Source organism: Blennius ocellaris (assembly GCF_963422515.1).
Source record: "Blennius ocellaris genome assembly, chromosome: 7".
In the NCBI taxonomy this organism is placed as follows: Eukaryota; Metazoa; Chordata; class Actinopteri; order Blenniiformes; family Blenniidae; genus Blennius; species Blennius ocellaris.
Genome location: NC_137656.1, coordinates 12,074,252 through 12,093,782, shown reverse-complemented (window position 1 = coordinate 12,093,782; position 19,531 = coordinate 12,074,252). Strand labels below are relative to the sequence as shown.

At 40.1% G+C, this 19,531-nt stretch overlaps 2 protein-coding genes across 2 annotated transcripts; both read right to left on the bottom strand.

Annotated features, from left to right (window-relative positions):
* Nucleotides 1–1,390: 1,390 nt before the first annotated feature.
* On the bottom strand, nt 1,391–2,443 carry foxd5 (forkhead box D5; the record flags this gene model as incomplete). Its single annotated transcript, XM_080499243.1, has 1 exon — nt 1,391–2,443. The coding sequence occupies one exon, from the start codon at nt 2,441–2,443 to the stop codon at nt 1,391–1,393; it is 1,053 nt and encodes a 350-aa protein (XP_080355369.1).
* A 1,343-nt stretch (nt 2,444–3,786) lies between these two features.
* cbwd (COBW domain containing) lies at nt 3,787–19,181 on the bottom strand. The gene is made up of 16 exons (XM_080499009.1): nt 19,060–19,181; nt 18,532–18,716; nt 17,944–18,030; nt 17,502–17,598; nt 16,717–16,808; nt 14,533–14,592; nt 14,001–14,038; nt 12,697–12,743; nt 11,694–11,780; nt 11,555–11,599; nt 10,860–10,916; nt 8,737–8,788; nt 5,998–6,066; nt 5,830–5,895; nt 5,572–5,698; nt 3,787–4,800 (listed from the first exon to the last, which is right to left on the bottom strand). The coding sequence occupies exons 2-16, from the start codon at nt 18,662–18,664 to the stop codon at nt 4,727–4,729; spliced, it is 1,131 nt and encodes a 376-aa protein (XP_080355135.1). The 5' UTR covers nt 18,665–18,716; nt 19,060–19,181; the 3' UTR covers nt 3,787–4,726.
* Between the last annotated feature and the right edge of the window lie 350 nt (nt 19,182–19,531).

The following is a 19,531-nucleotide window of genomic DNA, read 5'->3' as shown; positions in this document are numbered from 1 at the left end:
AGAAAACTTTACTTTTTTGCAGTTTGGAGAAATATGTTTTCAGTTCCCACCGTCAATCATGTTGAATTAATTTCGTGTGTGTATGCTCAAAATATGATTTGACTGAATGACACGATCCTGCCTGCGAAATTGACAATTTTAAATGTGAGATCGCAGCAGGTCTGGAGTCGTGGATCTGCTTCAATATTTTGTAAACAGTGCGACCTTGAGGCTGGAAGAAAGAACTGAACTCTTGTTGATTTGCAGCGTGCAGAATAACCCCACTTATAGAAAACATAAAATGTTTCAAATTTTGGCAAGAAATATATATAAAAAAAAAAAAACTTTTTACATAACTGTGGACGCTTTTTCATGCAATTAATGTACAGTGTAGTTTTCAAGAGTTGAGCGATTCAAAAGCAACTTTCATTTCAATGCTTATTTTGATTTTCTGTTCACCAATGGGAGTAGTTGCAACTCTTAACCCCGGACAAGTCACTTATTGAAACACATCTATAAAACTAAAATTTGAACAATATAATGGAGTTGTTATTTAAGGACATCCCCAGGCTTGTTGCTGTAGTCAAGAATATGCTTGATAATTCACGTTGTGGTTATAAATGTTATCTCAAAAGGATATTTTTCTCTCTCGATTTACTTGCACAATTTTACACAGTGTTCTATAATGTATTATCATAAAAAGGAGGGTACCTTAATTTTGTTTTTGTTTTTGTTTTTTTGGGGGGGGGGGGTTTGGGGGGGGTGACGACACATTGACAGTGTGTCTTAATTCAAGCGCATCTTTTTTTAAATGTTTTTAATTTTGCCATGCATTCTCATTAACAGATTTGATTAGTTTTACTCAAATAACACACATCATGTTTTTTAACACAACTATTCAGTCATGCAATCTGCTTCTTATCAGCTTCCCATTATGATATGCAAGAAAAACAGGAAGTTGGATGTTAGAACGAGATAATTTCTTACTTGTTTAATGTTTCAACATTTATTTTGGATATTGAGTATATTAGATTAGTAGATTTGTGCAACACTATTGAAATTTGAATGTCACATCCATTCATTGGTTCAATACTCTCGTGAAGCTGTTATGAGCTCCAGTTCTATAGTTTTCCATTCACCCAAACCACAATCTGCACATCATGTTTCAGACTTTTATTTTCAGGTGAGATAATAAAAAAAAAGTTTTCATCAACATTGTTGTACCATTTAACGACATTTCACAAATATATTACAACTCCTCTTATTTACATTACTTTCTTTTAAGACATGGTTTGAACGTCGACTCACATAAATATCATGTAATTAAAACATTTCTTCAAGAAACGAGCTACACAACAAATCTTCACATGAGGCATCAAACACACAATGTAAAGTTCCAATAAATAAGGTATCAGCAGTGAGGGTAAGAGAGCCGAAGATGCTCATTTAATAAAGCAGCGGTGGTCATTGAGGGAGGGGGGCAGAAAGGGGTCCTGGGGGGCTGCAGGAGCGTCGGTAACAAATACGCAGTGGGCCCCGACACGATGTGCCCATAACCAGGAGCGCTGGTGGCGCTTTGCTGTGGATTTGGGTTCTGATGACTTAAAGGAGGGGCTCTGCTCATAATGCTTTCAATGCTGAAGGAGCACTTTGCCCCCGGGCTTGGCTTTGGCTCAGTTGGCTCTGTTGCGCACAGCTGCGCTCTCAAGTCTTTGCACTTCCCGTGACTGTTCAGAGTTTGTGGCAGGAGATGGTAAGTTGAGGCAGGCATCATGAGGCCATCCTGTAGTGGCATGTACCGCATATGAGCAGCGGGTGCAGGGCTCACCTGCCCCTGGATGCTGTATGGTTGTCCGAACGGCCTGTAACAGTTCAAAGTGGAGTAAAAGACAAGTCCGTCTTTGCCAAACTCCGGCTGGTTTCTCTTGAAGCGCTTCCTGCGGCGCAGAAAGCTGCCGTTGTCGAACATGTCCTCTGAGGCAGGGTCCAGGGACCAGTAGTTACCTTTGCCCGGGTTTCCAGGCTCCCTCGGGATCTTGATGAAGCAGTCATTGAGAGAGAGGTTGTGTCTGATGGAGTTCTGCCAAGCGGGGAACTTGTCTCTGTAGTAAGGGAACTTTTTGATGATGAAGTCGCAAATGCCGCTCAGTGTCAGCTTCTTCAGGGGGCTCTGCAGGATGGCCATGGTGATGAGGGCAATGTATGAATAAGGAGGCTTCACCGTGCTGCTCTGGACTTTTCTGGACGGTGGTGCGTCTGCGCAGAAGCTGTTCTCGCTTTCCCCAGAGGAGTCCTGTTCCGAAGAGTCAAATTCAGCATTGGATTCTGCTGAGGAACTGGGATCCGTGGTGTACTGATAAATCCCGTTGTGGACTGGTTCGCCCTCTCCAACTATGTCAATCTCACCCTCCTCTTGAAGAAGTCCTGCGTGCTGTGACGAATCACACTCACTGGAAAGTGTCATGGTCACAGACAGAACAGAAAATAAAACGCGCAAAAAGTCACCTGCGCCAAACAGGCCTCCGCAGTTTGCCGTGCGTAAAAACTTATGGTGTCGCCTCTCGTGCGTTAAAGCGCACCAATCGCGTCGTTGTTTGTAAGCTCTGTTGAAATAGTGAGAGCTGGAGCTTTATATCCTGGGACTCTGCAGTCCAACAGGCCAGTCCCATGAACCCTCCGGACCTATCAGGGCAGCCCGTCACCGCGGGGAGCCACAACAAGCGCACAGGTGGGGAGGGGGCTTGTATTGTCCGGTGGCTCGCAAGACCGACTCATGCATAGTAAAGCGCACGCACGGGAGTTCATTTTATTGTTTCCTAAGCACAAATCTTTCAGTGACAAATATGTTTAACTGGAGGGGTGTTCTCCAAAATTATATAATTAAAAAAAGTGGAGATAGTGTGATATAGGCACCACCTTACAATAGTTGTCTGATGAAATATGTACTTCCCCTGAATCCACTGGGACACTTTGTTTACTAAGGCGCCCTCATATTAAGAGGATAAATTGTAGTTTGCAAATGTTGACTTACTCAACTTAACTTTTTATTTGTTTTTTTGTTTGTTTGTTTTGTTTTGTTTTTTTTACAAATTTAAGACAGAATATTGAAGAGTCGGGGATGTGCCGCTCGTGGGAACTTTAACACCACGCGTAACACGTGATGATAAGCTATGCGTTTTTCCCGAGAAATCCCCCGCAGGTTCGTTTAGTTTGCCACCTTCGGATGCCCGTGGGTGGCGTGACCATGAAAATGGCCGAGGCAAGGCGCCCAACGGCCAGCAGAGAAAAGAGGCAATAGCCGTCTTAACGAGGCAATCAGCATCAGAATCAGGAAGGAAACGGCTCCACCGCACAGTGCGCTCTGTGCCAGCGGGCACCGCGCGGCTTTACGACTGGGATGAATAAGCAAAGCCAACCTCAAAGCAAACCTGTCCAGTAGCGGATATGTGCTGTAAACCACCGCTGCTGAATAATCTCAATTGCAAATTATTTCAATTGGGAAAACACATATTTCCTCACCGGAGTGGGCCTACTGTTTGTGCGCGTGCTTGTGTGTAAGGTTTCTCACGTGACTGTATCAATAAATGAATAGTCAAATACATTTTAAAAAAATGAGCCGTTTACATGAAAAGATGCTACAGCTGAATTTATAGCACTGCTGAACCATCATTTATCAATATTAGATCCTCACGAGTGGATTTAAAGTCCAACTTGACAGGCAGACGTCAAATATACATTCAAGTGTATACAAAACCATAACAATTTAAAATTATTTTCAGTATTATATTTATTTAGTGTTTTGTTTCACATTAGGGCAGTCATCAGGAGTCACTGTGAAAAAATTACAGTTAAAGTATTTGACCTGCAGTCAAATTTCAAAATTGGTCATTTTTGACCCATTTCGTGTCATTTTGAACAGAAGGATATGAAAGGGTTCAGCCTCAACAATTTCCGGTCAAACAAATCAAAAATGCATTTCTACCAGGCCAACCATTAAACTATAAGAGAAAATACGAAGGAGAGTAAATAAATCAAAAGATTACTTCATTCAATTAAAGCCACAGTATTATCTGGGGAGAGCAAAAATGAGTAAACCTAGTGAAGTGTTAAGTTGCCCATGATATCTCTCCACCTTTATTCTAACCACACTTTAACTCTGTTTTATAACAATAAAAGCTGAAATGTTAATGTTCTGCTAGGGCTTTCCACACTTTGAATATCATAGTGATCTTGCCACCATAACACAATAGGACTGAGTCTCTGTTATGTTAATAGCACCAAGCCTTTACCTTAAAAAAAAAAAAAAAAGCTAAGCTAACAAACAATTAAAGCCTTTTTTTGTTTAGGTGCATCGGAAAGTAACAAATACAATCTCTTGAAGAAAACGTCATTTAGAATAATTTAAAAATAAAGAAAGTTTAATTTAAGCGCAACAATTGTAATTTTGGTAATGTAAAAACACAACGGGTTCCCACCTATAAAAAAATGCAGACTTTATAAAGTAAACGTTGGAGAAAACACTTTTACATTTTCAGACGTCTGCTAGGTGTTCAGGTACATTTTCAGGACCAAACACATCAAACTCTCCAGCATTAGACGGCTTGGAGACACTGTACTGACCACAACTGCTGTCATCCTCATAGGAAAAGAACACATTTCAGAGAGACAATCTCAAATCAGTGGGCGGCTACTTTTTACAATACGTGCTCCACAATCAGCCCAGATTTGGTTTGAAGGAGCAAAGCAGCTAATTTCTCTGTGTGTCCAGCACAACAGAAGACATGAACTTCTCCTGCAGGACGTCCTTTTCCAGGTTTCGTCCTGTAAAACAAGAGAAATGACCAGCATGAGCAGCAGTACACGTTAAAGGGCCATAACAGTGTTCACATACAGAAACAGAGCTGAATGATTCACCAGGCGCTCTACAGATGAACAAAGAATATTTTGTATTTTGCTTTTGACAATTAACTGAACTGTTGCATTCAACAACCTGGACTACTCCCCCAGTTAACATTTCCAGGAAATCTCAGCGCCAAAAATAATGCCATGCAAATTTCCCAAATTAGACATTTGAAGTTGTGAAATGACTTTGCTGAAGTAAACTTTGTCCCAGACGGGAACAGAAACTCCTCTCTAAGACAAAGGTTCAACAACACACACTCATATTTAAAAACACACAAAAACACAAACAAGAAATACAGAGGTGGAAGAAGGCCATTTTAATATACTTAAATATATATTTTGTATGTTGTTGCTCTGATGGTCACAATTATTTGGTACTTTCTGTATTTATCTAATCTATGGATGTATTTTCAGTTACAATCAGTTTTAAATATAAAATCTTGTGTTACAAATGTTACATTTCATCATAAGTATTGACTGGCATTGTGGCATAAAGGTAAATTCTACTGCTTTCTGGTAGTTTTTGAATTTTTTTAGCAACAGTATATCCTCCTTTACGAGTTCTGGTTATAAGAAATACTAAAGTCAGTGGTGACTGTATGGGAATAAAAGCTCTCGGTCAAATACCACTCACTGCACGGCCTGTAGAGAAACTGGAAACATACACGAGAGCAGCCTGTGTGTCCTCACCTATAAAGACCAGTCGGTTGACTCGCGGATTCTCCTCCCAGAGTTGTGGCGTCTCATTCAGCTCGTACAGCTCGTGGACCCCCTGCAGCATCACTTGGTGGGCTTTTTCTGCAAATGACACGATGCCCTGCAAACACAAGTCATGAGTGACACATTAACCGTCTCTGAATGAAGCCTTACGAGCAGGTTGATCATGATAAGAAAGCCGGTGTTAGTGATCATTGCTGTCACTGGGGTGACCATTGTGCTCGGCTGTACCTTCAACCGGATGACAGTCATGGGTTTCCCTTCTTTGTTACAGAACATCTTTTCCCACAGGAGATCCTGAAGCAGTGGAAAATGGGTGTTTGCTTTTTAAAGGACCCTGCTTCAATAGGTCTAATTAGTAATGGCGACAGGGATGTGACCGAGGCAGAGCCTCTTTACCTGGATGAAGGAATTCAAGGCGTCTTCAGATAGATCTCCACTGGCTTCAAAGGTCACCGTTAAGATACTCTGAGAATAATACATGAGACATACATAGAAATATTACTTACATGCAACAATTTGCAGGGGGGGGGGGGGTTCTTTTTTTTTTTTTGCAGTTTTGAAGGAAGTTTCCTACTGTTTTTTTCAGTCTGTGAAATATAAATGAAAGACACTTGGAAAATATGAGGCTGTAAAACAGTGGTGTCAAACTAATTGTAGTTCAGGCCACATAGAGCCCCTTTTGATCTCGGGTGGGCTGTGCTACCAAAATGAAAGCACTATAAACCATAAATCATGCCTACTCCCACAGTTTCTGTTGGTTTTAGTATGAAGAAGTTGGTTTAAAAAAGTCAACATTAAATTAAACATTTTCCGGTTCCCATTTTTATTACAAAAAAAATTTAATGCAATTTTAATATGATGCCATTTTATATAATAAAATCCAACAAAATGTTCAAAATCCATTACCTCCATTTACTAGTTTTTAGATTTTTGTTGTACCCTGAATTGCAACTAATTTTGCTTTTAGCAAAGAATGTCTCTTTTCTGCAGCCTTCAGCACATTTTCCAAATCTCACCATCACTGTATAGATTTGACGCTACTGATGCTTCACTGACAAACGTCTGTCTCACTGGAAGTCTCAGGTCCACTTTACTGTCACTGTACTGGAGCAGTGCAATGCCAACTGGATGAGTTAAAATACAAATGTCCTTTTATTGCAATTCCAACTGCAACAACATATAGTAATTGTAAATATTGTAAGATTTCCTTTTAATGTTTTCACCTAAGTGGAGCCTTTGACGTGCCAGTTTTGGCCGATGGGCTGTTTGTTTGACACCCTTCCTACACAATGGAACGTGTGTTGAATGCAGTTGGCTATAAAATCAGTACTTAAAAAAAAAAAGATCTTGTTGCAAGTAAATCTAAAACCTGAATAGGAAATGAATCAGATCTTACTCATATACTACAAAGTAACTATAAATATATAAATGCAGCAAAAACTGTTCTGGCTGTCCCTTTTGGGAAGTAAATAAGTAACTGTGCATCTTCATTTGAACATTATACTGTATTTTTACTCATATTTCTCACTCAAAAAACAAACGAGGCACCCATAACTACACTGGCATATCGGATTTGAAAGACTTTAAATAGTTTTTGTTCAAATACTATAATTTGTAGCACATCGTGTTACACTTTGAACTTACTCTGACCTCCTTACCCCATTGCCTTGCTTTTCCCCAACCACCCTGCTTCACTATTGTCCTGTTTTTAATCAAGCACTGAGATTTAACATGAACAGTGCTTTACAAATTCATTATATCATTATGATCATTAATAATAGTATTACTATAGGAATCAGTGTGAAACTGAAGTGTGTCAGACATTAAATGATCCATTTAAAATGTGATATAGAAGTAACTCAAATTGTACTTAAACACAAAACACCAGTGACATAAACTCAGATACTTTTTCACATTTGTCTCGAGTTTGCCGAGACAAGCGCCGCTATTAAGAATACTACACCTGAGAAGTGGCTTTTCAACACCTCCACTGATGAATGTCTCAATGGAAGCGTCGACACACACACACACACACACACACACACACACACACACACACACACACACACACACACACACACACACACACACACACACACACACACACGCACACACACACGCACACACACACGCACACACACACACACACACGCCTCGATACTTCCTCACAGCATTAAGCAAGGCACTTTGCAGATATTTGGGGGGGTTTTGTGTTGAAGTGTTAAGGTTACACACTTCCTTGTCATTTGGTATAACAACAGAAAAACACTGTTCTCATTTACATGTAAAGAGCAACGAGGGGGCAGGTGGGTTGTGTTGTTGGGGAGGGGGTGTCTGAGGGGCTCTTGAGCTTCATGCGGGAAAGGGAAGCCGGGAGAAAACAGACAACAATGCCATTATTTACCCACGCAAATAAAACCTCACCATTCCTCATCCTGTGATAAAACTTGGTGGGTATAAACCGTGACTGAAAACAAGATGAGGCCTAATTACTGCAAGGTGACGGAAGGTGCACCGGTGAAGGAAACATCCACACGAACTGTATTTTGCCAAACTGAGAAGAAACTGTCAGTTAATGTATTTATTAAAGGAATAATGGATCTGCAAGTTTTGTAGATAATAGACCTCAGTGCCACTTTGAACAATTTACCTTCAAACTACAACACTTTAGATGTCCTCTTCATTGTCAACATCTACCTGCTAATTGGAGGTAAAATATCTGCCTACTTGCAACCTTTTATGACAGCTGGATTCTATTCAAATAACAGTAAAGCCATAATATGCAGCGAGTCTGGCCAACACCCTGTCAACCAAAGACAAGAAGGGTTCTTAAAAAAAAAAAGTTGTGTATGAGACCGAGTGGGTCCATTTGTAATATAACTAGGAAACATCAAAAGGCTCAAGTTGATCTCCACACTAAAAGCAAAGCAGGGAGGGAGTTTTCACCACAGTGTCGCAGCCTGAGGGAATGCAAGGCACCGTTTTCATCTCAGGGAGATTTGATCCCTCTTTGTGCTGTAGGAAACGATGTGTTGAAGTGAATTAACAAACAAAAACAAGAAACACTCTTGGAGGAGCTCAAAGAGCTGTGTTTCTACCAGCAAAATGCAGCTGAAAAAGTTCGGGGAACAATACCTTGTCGAGATGTGGTCTTGTTGGATTGGCAAGCTGGAGTTTCTCTGCAAGACTTTCAGATGAGAGAAATTATTACAAAACATCACATTTCTTCTCTACAGTTTTATTCCTCATGTGGGACTTCCTTATTTACTAAAACTGATTAGTTTGATATACAGTAGGGGTATTCCCTACTTTATCCATGAAAAACTTAAAGAATGACAATTGAATAGTGATCAAATGTAAAATGATCAGTCAGGTGCAGAACATCAGGACTTTGGAAGTGGTGTCTTCACCTTTGTGTCAGAGAAAAGTTAGGCAAGAGTCAATCTAACTTGTGCTGTGGATTTTTGTAGTTTTCTGCTATTTAGGCCTCATCTGTACAACTCCCTCTTGTTTATTGTAAACAACTTGGGTTTTTTTGGTTTTATCTCGACTTGCTTGTGTCGATCCCATCATAGAAATGTCATTCAAATACTTGTATTGTGTATTTAAGACCCATAAATCATATATTATCTTTACAAAAAGGTCACTTTTGTTTTCAAACAATCATTTCCAAATTAAACTAGTTCCTTATTGTATAATGTTCATCCTTTGCAGTTGAACTAAAATATATGAACCTTTATATATATATTAAATCTCGGGCTGTATCCCCCACAATATATTTTAAGACAAATCAGAGCAATCAAAACAATTACTCAAAGTAAAGACAAAAACGCATTTAAAATAATTGTATATTTATATCTTGTATTTATTCATATTTATCTGCATTAATCAGAGAGCACAAGAGCAGCCCTCTCATCACACAATTTAATTAGGTTGAAAAGACAATATTCCTGCTATATAAGCTCTTCCCTTATTTAAAACTCACCAATGACACAACAAAAGAGCTGAAGACACAATCATTAAGGTTCAACAGTGACCTTTTAAATTTCTCTTCTCCTCTAATCTTACAGGGTGATACACTGAGGGCTGTATCAGTGACTAAAGACGCAACTCCTAATGGGCTTGAAAAACCTTTAGAAACGGCAATTAAATCTTCCAGCACTCGCACCGGCACCCCCAAACAAACCGCAGCCCTTTTCACCCCTACTTTGCCCTGACCTCACAAGGAGGCTAATGTTGTGTCCAGCTGCTTGAGCCCTGCGTGCTGTTAGTACCACACAGGCAGGGCAGTGGGGGGCCCCGCTTCAAACAGCCAGCATGGGACTGGGGGGGTGGGGGTGGGGGGTGGGGGGGGGGGGGGACAACTCTCAAATGCGCTGTCTGTTGGGACAAGGGGAACACCTCAGGAGCCAGTGGACACAAACAGCTCTAATCCTCTGCAGCTGGTCTGGGGAACACTGACTGAGGGCATGTAGGAGAGCTTTAACATGGCGGCCGGCTCATTCACATGAAGGGACGAACACTGATTCTATTCATGAGGAAGACATTCGACAGGAGAGACAATATGATGGGCATGCTGTGGTGTAACAGGGGGATTGCTCAATAAAAGAGTCTGTTAATTAGAAAGGAGCAGCAGCAACAGTATCAAAGACTGCTGGGTCCAGAGAGCAGGCTAGGGTCATTAATACGGTTAAAATAGATTTTGGTAAAAAAAAAAAAAAGAGTTTGGAAATAATATGTGGTTGTGGTTAATATTCTTGTCCAATTCAATGTGTTTTTGTTCTAATTGTATTTCGTACTGTATCATATTCTTTCATGTGGTAAGAATGACAGGGAAACTGAATCTGAACATGATAGGTGAAGGATTATGCAGCTATTTAAATGTTTGACACTCAATTGATACATTTTTGTTGATCAAACAGGACATTATTTTCATTAGTAAATATTTTATCACTTTGACTTTGGGACAAAATTCTTGTACCTTGCACAGCACTTCACATCAAAAACATAAGTGATCTAAATCATATTTAAATCTTGTTTGGGCTCAAATTTTAAATTTGCTTTTTGAAAGGAACACTTTAAAAAAAAAAAAAAATCTACTGTAGATACCAAACTATACATTTAGAAAAAAAAAAATTGCAACATTTATAATGTGATTGCAAGCTGACTGATCCAGAACTGTTTTATTTAGAGAAACTGAAGACACGCTGCTTTGCTTTTTATTGAGGTGGATCTTAAATGCAACAAACTCAACTCACTTTGATCCATTCTCACAGTCGAAAGAATGCAGATCCAGCACTTCAGAGAGATCCACCCTGTAAAAAAAAAAAAAAGACCACAAATTACTATTATTTCAATCAAACTCATCTAAACATCCTGAGGTGGCTGATAAATCCAGCTGGAAATGTGAACTCCAGCCTCCACAAACTAAAATTAAAAGGTAACCGAGTGAACCGGCTTAAACTAAAAGTTTGGGTAACGTTGTTTCGATTAACCCCTCGCAGCACGGACTCTTTCATCCCCTCACCCTGGTATGAACTCTGTAGGAGGGCAAATCCGAGCCCAAACACACCCAGACCGTTTATACACACTGCTTGTGTTAGCCAGATGCTACCCGAGTTCAATAACACAGAACGCACGGACAAACACAAGCGGTGCGTGCACGTTCACACAAGCCACCCTGTGGGTTTGAAGACCCGGGGGTCAGAGAGCTATGGCTTGTGGGTAACTGGACACTACTGAAGGTTTGGTGTTTATTCAAGGCTCAACAGTTTGTGTTTGTTTATGTGTGTTTCTCCGGAGGGACGTCACGCCTGAAACGTTTCATCTTTTGATACAAAGATCTGAGCAGGAGTTAGACTGAGCGCAGCGGGAAAGCTGACCGCAGAGAGCTACTTAACCCCATCTCACAGAACCATTTCTTAATTGTCTAGGGGTGGGGGGAGTCACTTACTTCGATCGCTGCGTCTCCAGAATCTTGACGAGACCGTTGATAGACCTGAAAGGTAAAGAAAATGTTCATTTCAGTTTCACTTTCATGTCCAGTCGAGACATTCTGTCAAACAAACGGTTGTGAAATACAGGAAGTTGACCTGACAGTGTCTCTGACTTGGTTCAGTTCCTCTTCATTCACCAGGTCTGTCTTATTGATGATTGTGAGGTCGGCGACGGCAATCTGCCTGAAAGACAAGAAATTCAACAATGAGTTCACATGGAAAAGACGAATGCTCTTCAAAGAAAGTGCAAATAGAAAAAAACAAAAATAAGGACAACCACCCCCACAAAACAAAGAAAAAAACACTCTGCACAAAACAATACAGCACTGCATTAAAAAAAAAAAAAAAAGTCTAATTTCCAGCTGAATGGGTGAGTCTTAATGGGTGGCAAAGGGATCCTGCAGGTCAGAGTCCAATGGGTTTAGTTTTGAGGTAAGAACAAAAGCAGAGAGCAAGAATGCAAAAGGTCGTACGACTGGTCTTTTGTCTTCAGCGTATTTGTTCAACAACAACAGCACACAGCTGCTGGAAGAAACAGACAGAAGTGTGGCAACAGTACAACACAACGTGTTAGTAAACCTGTTGAGGGGTTAATAAAGTCGCCGTGGACGTCAAAATGCATTCACCCTGTTGTCTTTGGTTGTAGCTTATAAACTGTTTATGTATCTTTAGATTTACAAAAAAAAAAAAAATGCAAGAAAAAAAGTCTATTGCAGTGCACTTATTTTGGTTCAGTTGATCAATCATTGTTAAGGTCTGCTATTTTCACCTGTACACATTCCAACAAAGGGGAACATACTAACGACATCTCTTGTAAAGGTTTCACAGAAAACTTTGTCAAAGTAACGGTGTTAATACTTCATAACTGTAATCAGTTACTGGCACGTTAATGCCAAAAGTGGACACACTACAGAAACATGTTACTTTATAATGTGCTCTTCCAAATACTGTGGGGTTTGTCTCACACACACACTCAAACACAATACACACAACAGGCTACTGAAAATCAAACTGTCAATTCAGCCTTTATTGTAAGTGCCTCATATAAGCATCGTACGTCGCTACAGAATTCAATAAAAAAAAAAAAAAGAAAACATACCTGGCTGCTTCATTCACGAGTCCATCAGCTTTCTCTTCGGCTAATTGCTACATAAAATGGACATAACGGACAAAACAATCACATGAAACCACAAACGTAGCACCAAACTTCCCAGATGCAGAACTTTCTGCATCTAAAACTTTGTGCACTTGTGTTCTTTTAAAAAAAGTTTGCAAACATTGGCTGGAGCCGCCACACTCTTTGACACGGAGCCTGATATAAAGCCTGTGTTACTCTTAAGTGAGCTGAGTAACGTGAAACCTCGAGAGATCGCTTTTCTGTTTGTGTCCCTCGTCTGCTCAGAGGACGCCACATTTTCCTAAACAGTCCAATGTGTAATAACAGAGGGAACAGGATGTGTCAGTCTGGATCTGGACCCCCTGAGTGTCCGTCTGTCACCGTCTGAATCACTGCCGCCTCATCTCTGAGGGACTGAAGGACAAAAACACATTAAATAAAACTAATAGAAAGACCGACTGCTGCTTTTATGCCACATTGTCCTTTTTGGGGGAATGTGCGGATGACAAGAGGATTATATATGTGGATCTACTTTCACCCAGGTGGACACCTGATGTGACAGCTGACCGGAGGGCCAGGTAAGTGGATGTGACACTCCCATTATGACGGTCACAACTGTGATATCAATTCCTCCTTCACTAGGAAACCCTCTTCTTATTTTGCTCTTCACTTCCTTTCGAGTTGCCTCTGCATTGCAGCACCCAGGCTGTGCGACGCGACGCGTCACCTCATTGAGCGTGACACCTTCAAATTAGAGCCTATTATCTCGGTGTCACTTGTCCTGTTCTTTGACAGAGATCCCTTATACTGGCTGTAAAGAAGACGCCCCTCATTACCCCGGCTTGCTCACAAATGTACTAAACAACGCTGGAATACGCCAGCTGCGGTGAGTGACTTCTAATAGTCAGTTTGATTTCCTGACTTGAAAACACAGAGCGTAACAAAACAGCTTCGGGAGACGGTTTTTGCTCATTTGAGTCTCTTTTCTATGGGCCACTCACTTTGTTTTCTTCCAGCCTCTAAGCCGGGTTTTTTGTGAAAAAAGTTTCAACATAGTGTTTGCACCATTTACACCAGTGGGGTGTTTGGGGGGGTACGAAGAGCATCAAGGAGCAAGAGGCGGGGAACATATTGCTCCTTTTTAAAGAGGAAAGAACAATTAAAGGGAACAAATACATTTTAACTTCCATAATTACTTAATTAAAGTTTTAATTAAACCCCCCAAAAAACAAAAAAACATGAAGAAATTCTCGTTGAAATGAACATTTCTTTTAGCTGGCCGTTACCTGCAGTCCATATTTGGCATCAATGACTGTGACGATGCCTGGAATGAACAAATACAGTAAAAGCAACAATTATTTAATCAAAGACACAGCTACAGCACACTTCGGTACGTCGAGACAATTGGTTAGTGTCTCAGAGACACTAAGTTAATGCTTTATGCGCATTTAGTGTTGAAGAAAGACTCAACTCTCACTCATTTATGCAAACGCCTTCAAGAGTGAGAGAAGTTGCCACTCCAATTAATGTGAAACACATTTTAGGCAAGTCAGATCAAATATTTTTTGATATATTGCACTTTGGTTGAAAGTTAAATGTGGATTAAATTATAAAACCTGCATTTGGGAGCATCTACAATCTAGAAACAAAAGCCCCAAATGAGCCAGGCAGCCGCAAAACAATAATAAAATGTCAAGACTTCTCCACTACAGTGAATAAAATAGAATAGAAAAGACGACAGTTTGGTCATTAAAAGAAATCAGACACAAACAGAAAAAGGAAACATTTCTGTAAGCCACTGAGCAGCAAATCCCTTACCGTCCAGGTAGATATCACTGCCAAGCTCAGCATCCACCCAGAACATGGAGGCCACGGCTCCTGTTGGACACATTAGATGCACGTCTTCTTTTTCCAGAAATACTGAGTCAACGAATCATAATAATAGTATTTGGATGTCTCATTCGGTAAGGCAGGTTGCCTTCCAGTGCAAAGGTTGGTAGTTTGAGCCCCCATGTCCCCCTGTCCATGTGTTAATGTGTTCTTGACTGACGCGTTGAACCAGAAATTGGTTACAATGATGGTCGAGCGCCTTGAATTGCAGCGGTCAATACAGCGGTGTGTGCAAATAGCTTTGAGAATGCTGAAACGGTGAATGTTCTCAATATGATCAAAGTTACTGACCCATTTTCTAGTTGGATTTTAAAATGTAATCAGAAAAATATTAAATGCAATTTCATCTAAAAGTTTAAAAAAAAACATAATTTTGAAGCAAAAATGTGATTGATTGTGTGATAAATGACTTTTTTTTTTTTTAAGAGTTTCACTATGTACTGTACGTATTTCTACTTCAGAAATCCTGCTTACATTTTTTTAATGTTCAGGTCTGTGGATCATATAAATCCAATATGTGAAGCTTTCAATTGTTTATGTCCTCCTGGTACATTTGGTTTGTTTCCATTTTCCTGGTTATTACAAGACCCTCCGTTCCCCTGCCCGCCACAGCTTGTTCACATAATGCACTTTTGTCAATCTGCCAAACGAAAATAAGAAAGCACGGTAAATATTTGATGGGTGCGTAATGAAAACACGGTTTCTGAGTGGCATGTTTCACATAACTCATCCAACCTCTCGGTGAATGGGAGTAGGAGAATCCCCTCCGGGGAGCTTTCTTGTGATTGACGGTGCTGCCACAACCAATGACAGACCTGTCCCGCTCCATAACAAGCCAATGACATGGCAGCGGGGCGAGGACAGCCCGGCCTGAGCGTGCTCCGTCGCTTCTGTCTGTGAAGCCGAGTGGTGTGTATCTGGCCGTGCCGCGATCCCCCCGACACCTGTCACTTAGCGACACACCCCAGTCGTCACGGCGCTCGCCCTGTAATGGCCTCGTATTGATTCCCCATTCAAACCTGACAGATGAACGGACAGCTCGTTTTTTTCAAGCTTCACTTTCAGTAACACAAGTCAGGTCTTTTGGTTTCCTGCAAAATATTTCAATTCTGATACGAGTATTCACACCTTGACTGATATTTTAACCCCCCCCACCACAAAAAGCTATGCGATCTGAAAGTAATAAGCCATACAACACAGCCGTAATCTCTTTGCTCAGGCTGGTGTAGATACACATTTTGACATATGAGCGCAGGTAAGCAGTCAAAGCAGTGCATGTTTACACATGCAAATAAATAAAAGGCAGAAGCCGTCAGTCTGTCTGAAAAGAATCCTCTGGTATTTTGATATTTCTAAATCTCACGCAAGTCATATTTTTAGTTTTAAATAAATACGAGAGAACAGGGTTTCCTATATTTGCTGAGAAAATGCTTAGTATAGAAAGAATAAATAGCTTGTCAAATACACATCCTGGTCTCAGAAATGCCATCTGGTTGTGTTTGATGATCAAAGTCATTACTCGCCTGCGTCATTATGCGTTTTTGTTCAACACTACACCAAGATATGTATATATAAAGTGGATATTTTAGAAATGGAGAGATAACGTACATGAAGTTGTAAGAATGTGTCAGTCAGTTATAAAGGGTCCATACTTAAGTCTAAACCTCGGGTCGGTCTCTTCCTTTGTAATTTAAGTTGATATCTTCATAAAAACGGTCCATTTGGTTACTCGAAATATCATTTTGACTGAAGGATTTAAAGGCCATAATAACATTTGTCTAAATTCAGAGTGCAGCGTTGCCATTACCAGCCATCAGCGCTCAGTCTAACATTTCGTGGACTACATATGGTCTGACGTGTTACAGTTTCGAGGCCACGGTGATTAATGGTGCAAGAAGTTGTCGCCTCGTTGCACCAGGTTCAAACTGAATGCAGGTAGCACACACACTCACACACATGCACACACACACCGACGCACCTCCTGAGGAAACAGCAGGTCACCGAGGTGCAGCAGAAGATAAATCTTAAATAGGTAATGGTCAAACTGGTTGTCACTCTAAAGTAAAACTAACAAATCAGTAAAAACATATCAAAATATCATCGTTTCATTACCTGGATCAGCAAGTCCTGTGGTTTCTAACAAGATATAGTCAAACTTTCCTTTCTTCTCCATCAGGTTCTCAATGGCTTTAAGACCATTATCCCTAAAAAAAAAAAATACAAGAAGGAAGAGCGATCAACTATTAAAAATTACACATGATTCACTTTCAAAACTCGAGGTAATAGTTTTTGTTTTGCTTTTTTTTTGCTTACACAGCATCAACTGGAATATAGGGTACCGAATCATAAAGATGGAATACTAGAAACTACTTTCAATGAGGTCACCGACTGAAGCTTTCCCAGCAATCCCACGTGCAGAACATTCGTTGTCTGGTTTGCATTCCTTCTACAAATGAACTCATCTCAGATCACTTTACATGGATACATGTTCGGTGACACAAGAGTCTGATGCGGCGGTCCTATCATGCGACGCTGTGTCGTTCTTCTGTTTGTTCACACAGCTCAACCTGAGCACGGGGCAAACCGAGTTTTGAGTCACTGTCTGTCCAGTTGAGCAACACATGATGGGCCCACTCAGTACAAACCAGATGGAATGGGATCAATAAGAGAAGAATGTCTCGGTGGTCTTTCGGTTCAAGAATGTTATTCAAGATTTTAGAACTTGAAATATTTAATCTATTTTCACATTACATCTTCACCAAATCAGATGTGTACAATGTCAGGTTTCCGACGTGTTGTTTGGTGGGTAGGGAATAGTAAAATTAGTGCTAGAAGTCCCAAAGGTAAAATCAAAGTTAACAGTGACAAAGCAAATGGACCCTGGTTTCTATACGTACTTAACAGAGCAGCAGAGGCAGCCGTTTCTGAGTTCCAGCCACTCCTCGTACAGCTCTCCGGACTGACTGACAGCGAGGGACTTCTCAAGAGCACTGCCTGCCAGGAGAGGATGGAGAGAAAAAAAGAGGCATCAACAGAAGAAGATTAAACTGTCCAAAAGTCTAAGAATTTTCAAATTGCTCATTTTTGACAATATTTTTTTTAGAAAACTCAAAACAGTTCCAAACAATTAGATAAGATTTCTTTCAATCTCTTTTCCATATGTTTACATTAAAAGTAAATTAACGTCTAACAACTTATTGTTGCCTTGGGGGGAAAAAAGGAGATTTTCCTTTTGGTAGTATGTCATTATGCTGCCCTCGTGTGGTAACATAAAGAAATAATTGATCAACGTACAAATGAATACATACGGATTTGTTTTTAACAACATGTTTAGTTTACCTTCTCCAAATTCATTGAGTATGACAGCAATCCGCTTGTTGTGTTGTTCTGTTAAGATGTAGTTCAGGAGTGTCGTTTTTCCAGCACCTGCAAAGAAACCCATGTAGAACATAAAATAAAATTTTAAGTAAAAGACCCAAACCCAACCTCCGAAAGGGTGATCCAGGTGACATTTTTAGAAAATATATATATTTTACAAACTATACATTTAAATGTAGCTTTATATAAATCCTCTCCTATACCTTCTACTCTGTATTTAAATATGTATACTGTAGTATATGCACAGTTATTATTGTTAAATGTTCTTTTAAATGTTCTTTCTCTTTATATGGCTACAATGTGGCACATACACCGACTACACTTGCAATGTCATTGTTTATAACAAGGAAAATAAAGACTATTCTGATACAGATGTATGTAAATATATTAGATATTTTGTGATACAAATAAGCATTAAGCAACAACAACGACGACGAAAAGGAGTGATCAACACCCAGCTGCTTCATCGTGGTGAAAATGGATTACAAAAGTCTAAGGGTATAATCTTCTCCATAAGCTCATTAAAGCTGTCAGTAATGCAGATCTCACCAAGGTAACCTGTGATGATAGTGACCGGTATCGGAGCAGCAGGAGCAGCAGGAGCAGCAGGAGCAGCAGGCTGGCTGTCGATGGGCACCAGCTCCGGACAATCGTCCTCCTCTTCCATCCTCATGCCATCCATGACACAAATAAGAGTTGCTGGGGTTTCTGTTTTTTTTCTCCACAGAGTAGATCTAAAGTAAGAATGAAAACAGAAGAGGATTTGAAAAAAAATTCCACGTGTACAAACAGGGATATACTTACATTTAATAAAAATAAGAATGTAACAAATAGCAAAATAAAGTGACATGAACACATCTCCAGATGTCATGCGAATCTATCGCATCATACTTCATGGTGAGAATACTTGCTGTTAGCAAGTATTCTTGCTATGATGAAACTCAGGGAATATATGAACTGCTTTGTGCGGTCTTCAAGTCTTTATAAAGTATTAAAATGAATCATAACAAGATGCTCATCACAGTGTTAGTAAAGTATAAACACAACAAACAAAATTTACTTTTTTTAAATTCCTACCTGTTTTCACCACCACAGCGGAAGTAATCGGCGATGCTTCTGGTTTCTAAAACCTAAATAAATTCAAATAACTACTAAATCTGCTATAAAATGACAAGTGTTCAAAGCCCCATGAGCTGCTGCTTCACAGTGTGCCACAACGTCTAGGCTCCGGGTAAACTCAAGAAGCAACAATAGTTCCGCGTTAGTGGCCTTGTCAACGAGCAACGTGGTGAGGATGGCTGTTTATTAAAATCAACAATAAATAAATAATAAACTCTCAATAATGACGAACATGGCATTTTGTTACTTACGGTTCGGTTGGCAGCTTCTTTGAGAGGATTTTAAATGGTGTAATGATAAATGTCAGCCACTCGGTGGCAACAGATAACAACCAGACAGAACCAGGCTGCTTTCATTTATTGTTTTTCATAAAGTAAAAAGTCTAATTCAGTCATGATAACAAAAAGAAGACGACTAAATTGCACAGGTT

Excerpts from the sequence above, each read along its gene's own strand:
- cbwd (XM_080499009.1), bottom strand. The coding sequence starts at position 18,664 with ATGGATGGCATGAGGATGGAAGAGGAGGACGATTGTCCGGAGCTGGTG. Across the intron at positions 8,789-10,859 it reads GACTGTGAGAATGGATCAAA|TCTTGCAGAGAAACTCCAGC; the intron begins GTGAGTTGAGTT and ends CTCATCTGAAAG. Across the intron at positions 5,699-5,829 it reads TGACTGTCATCCGGTTGAAG|GGCATCGTGTCATTTGCAGA; the intron begins GTACAGCCGAGC and ends TTGTGTTTGCAG.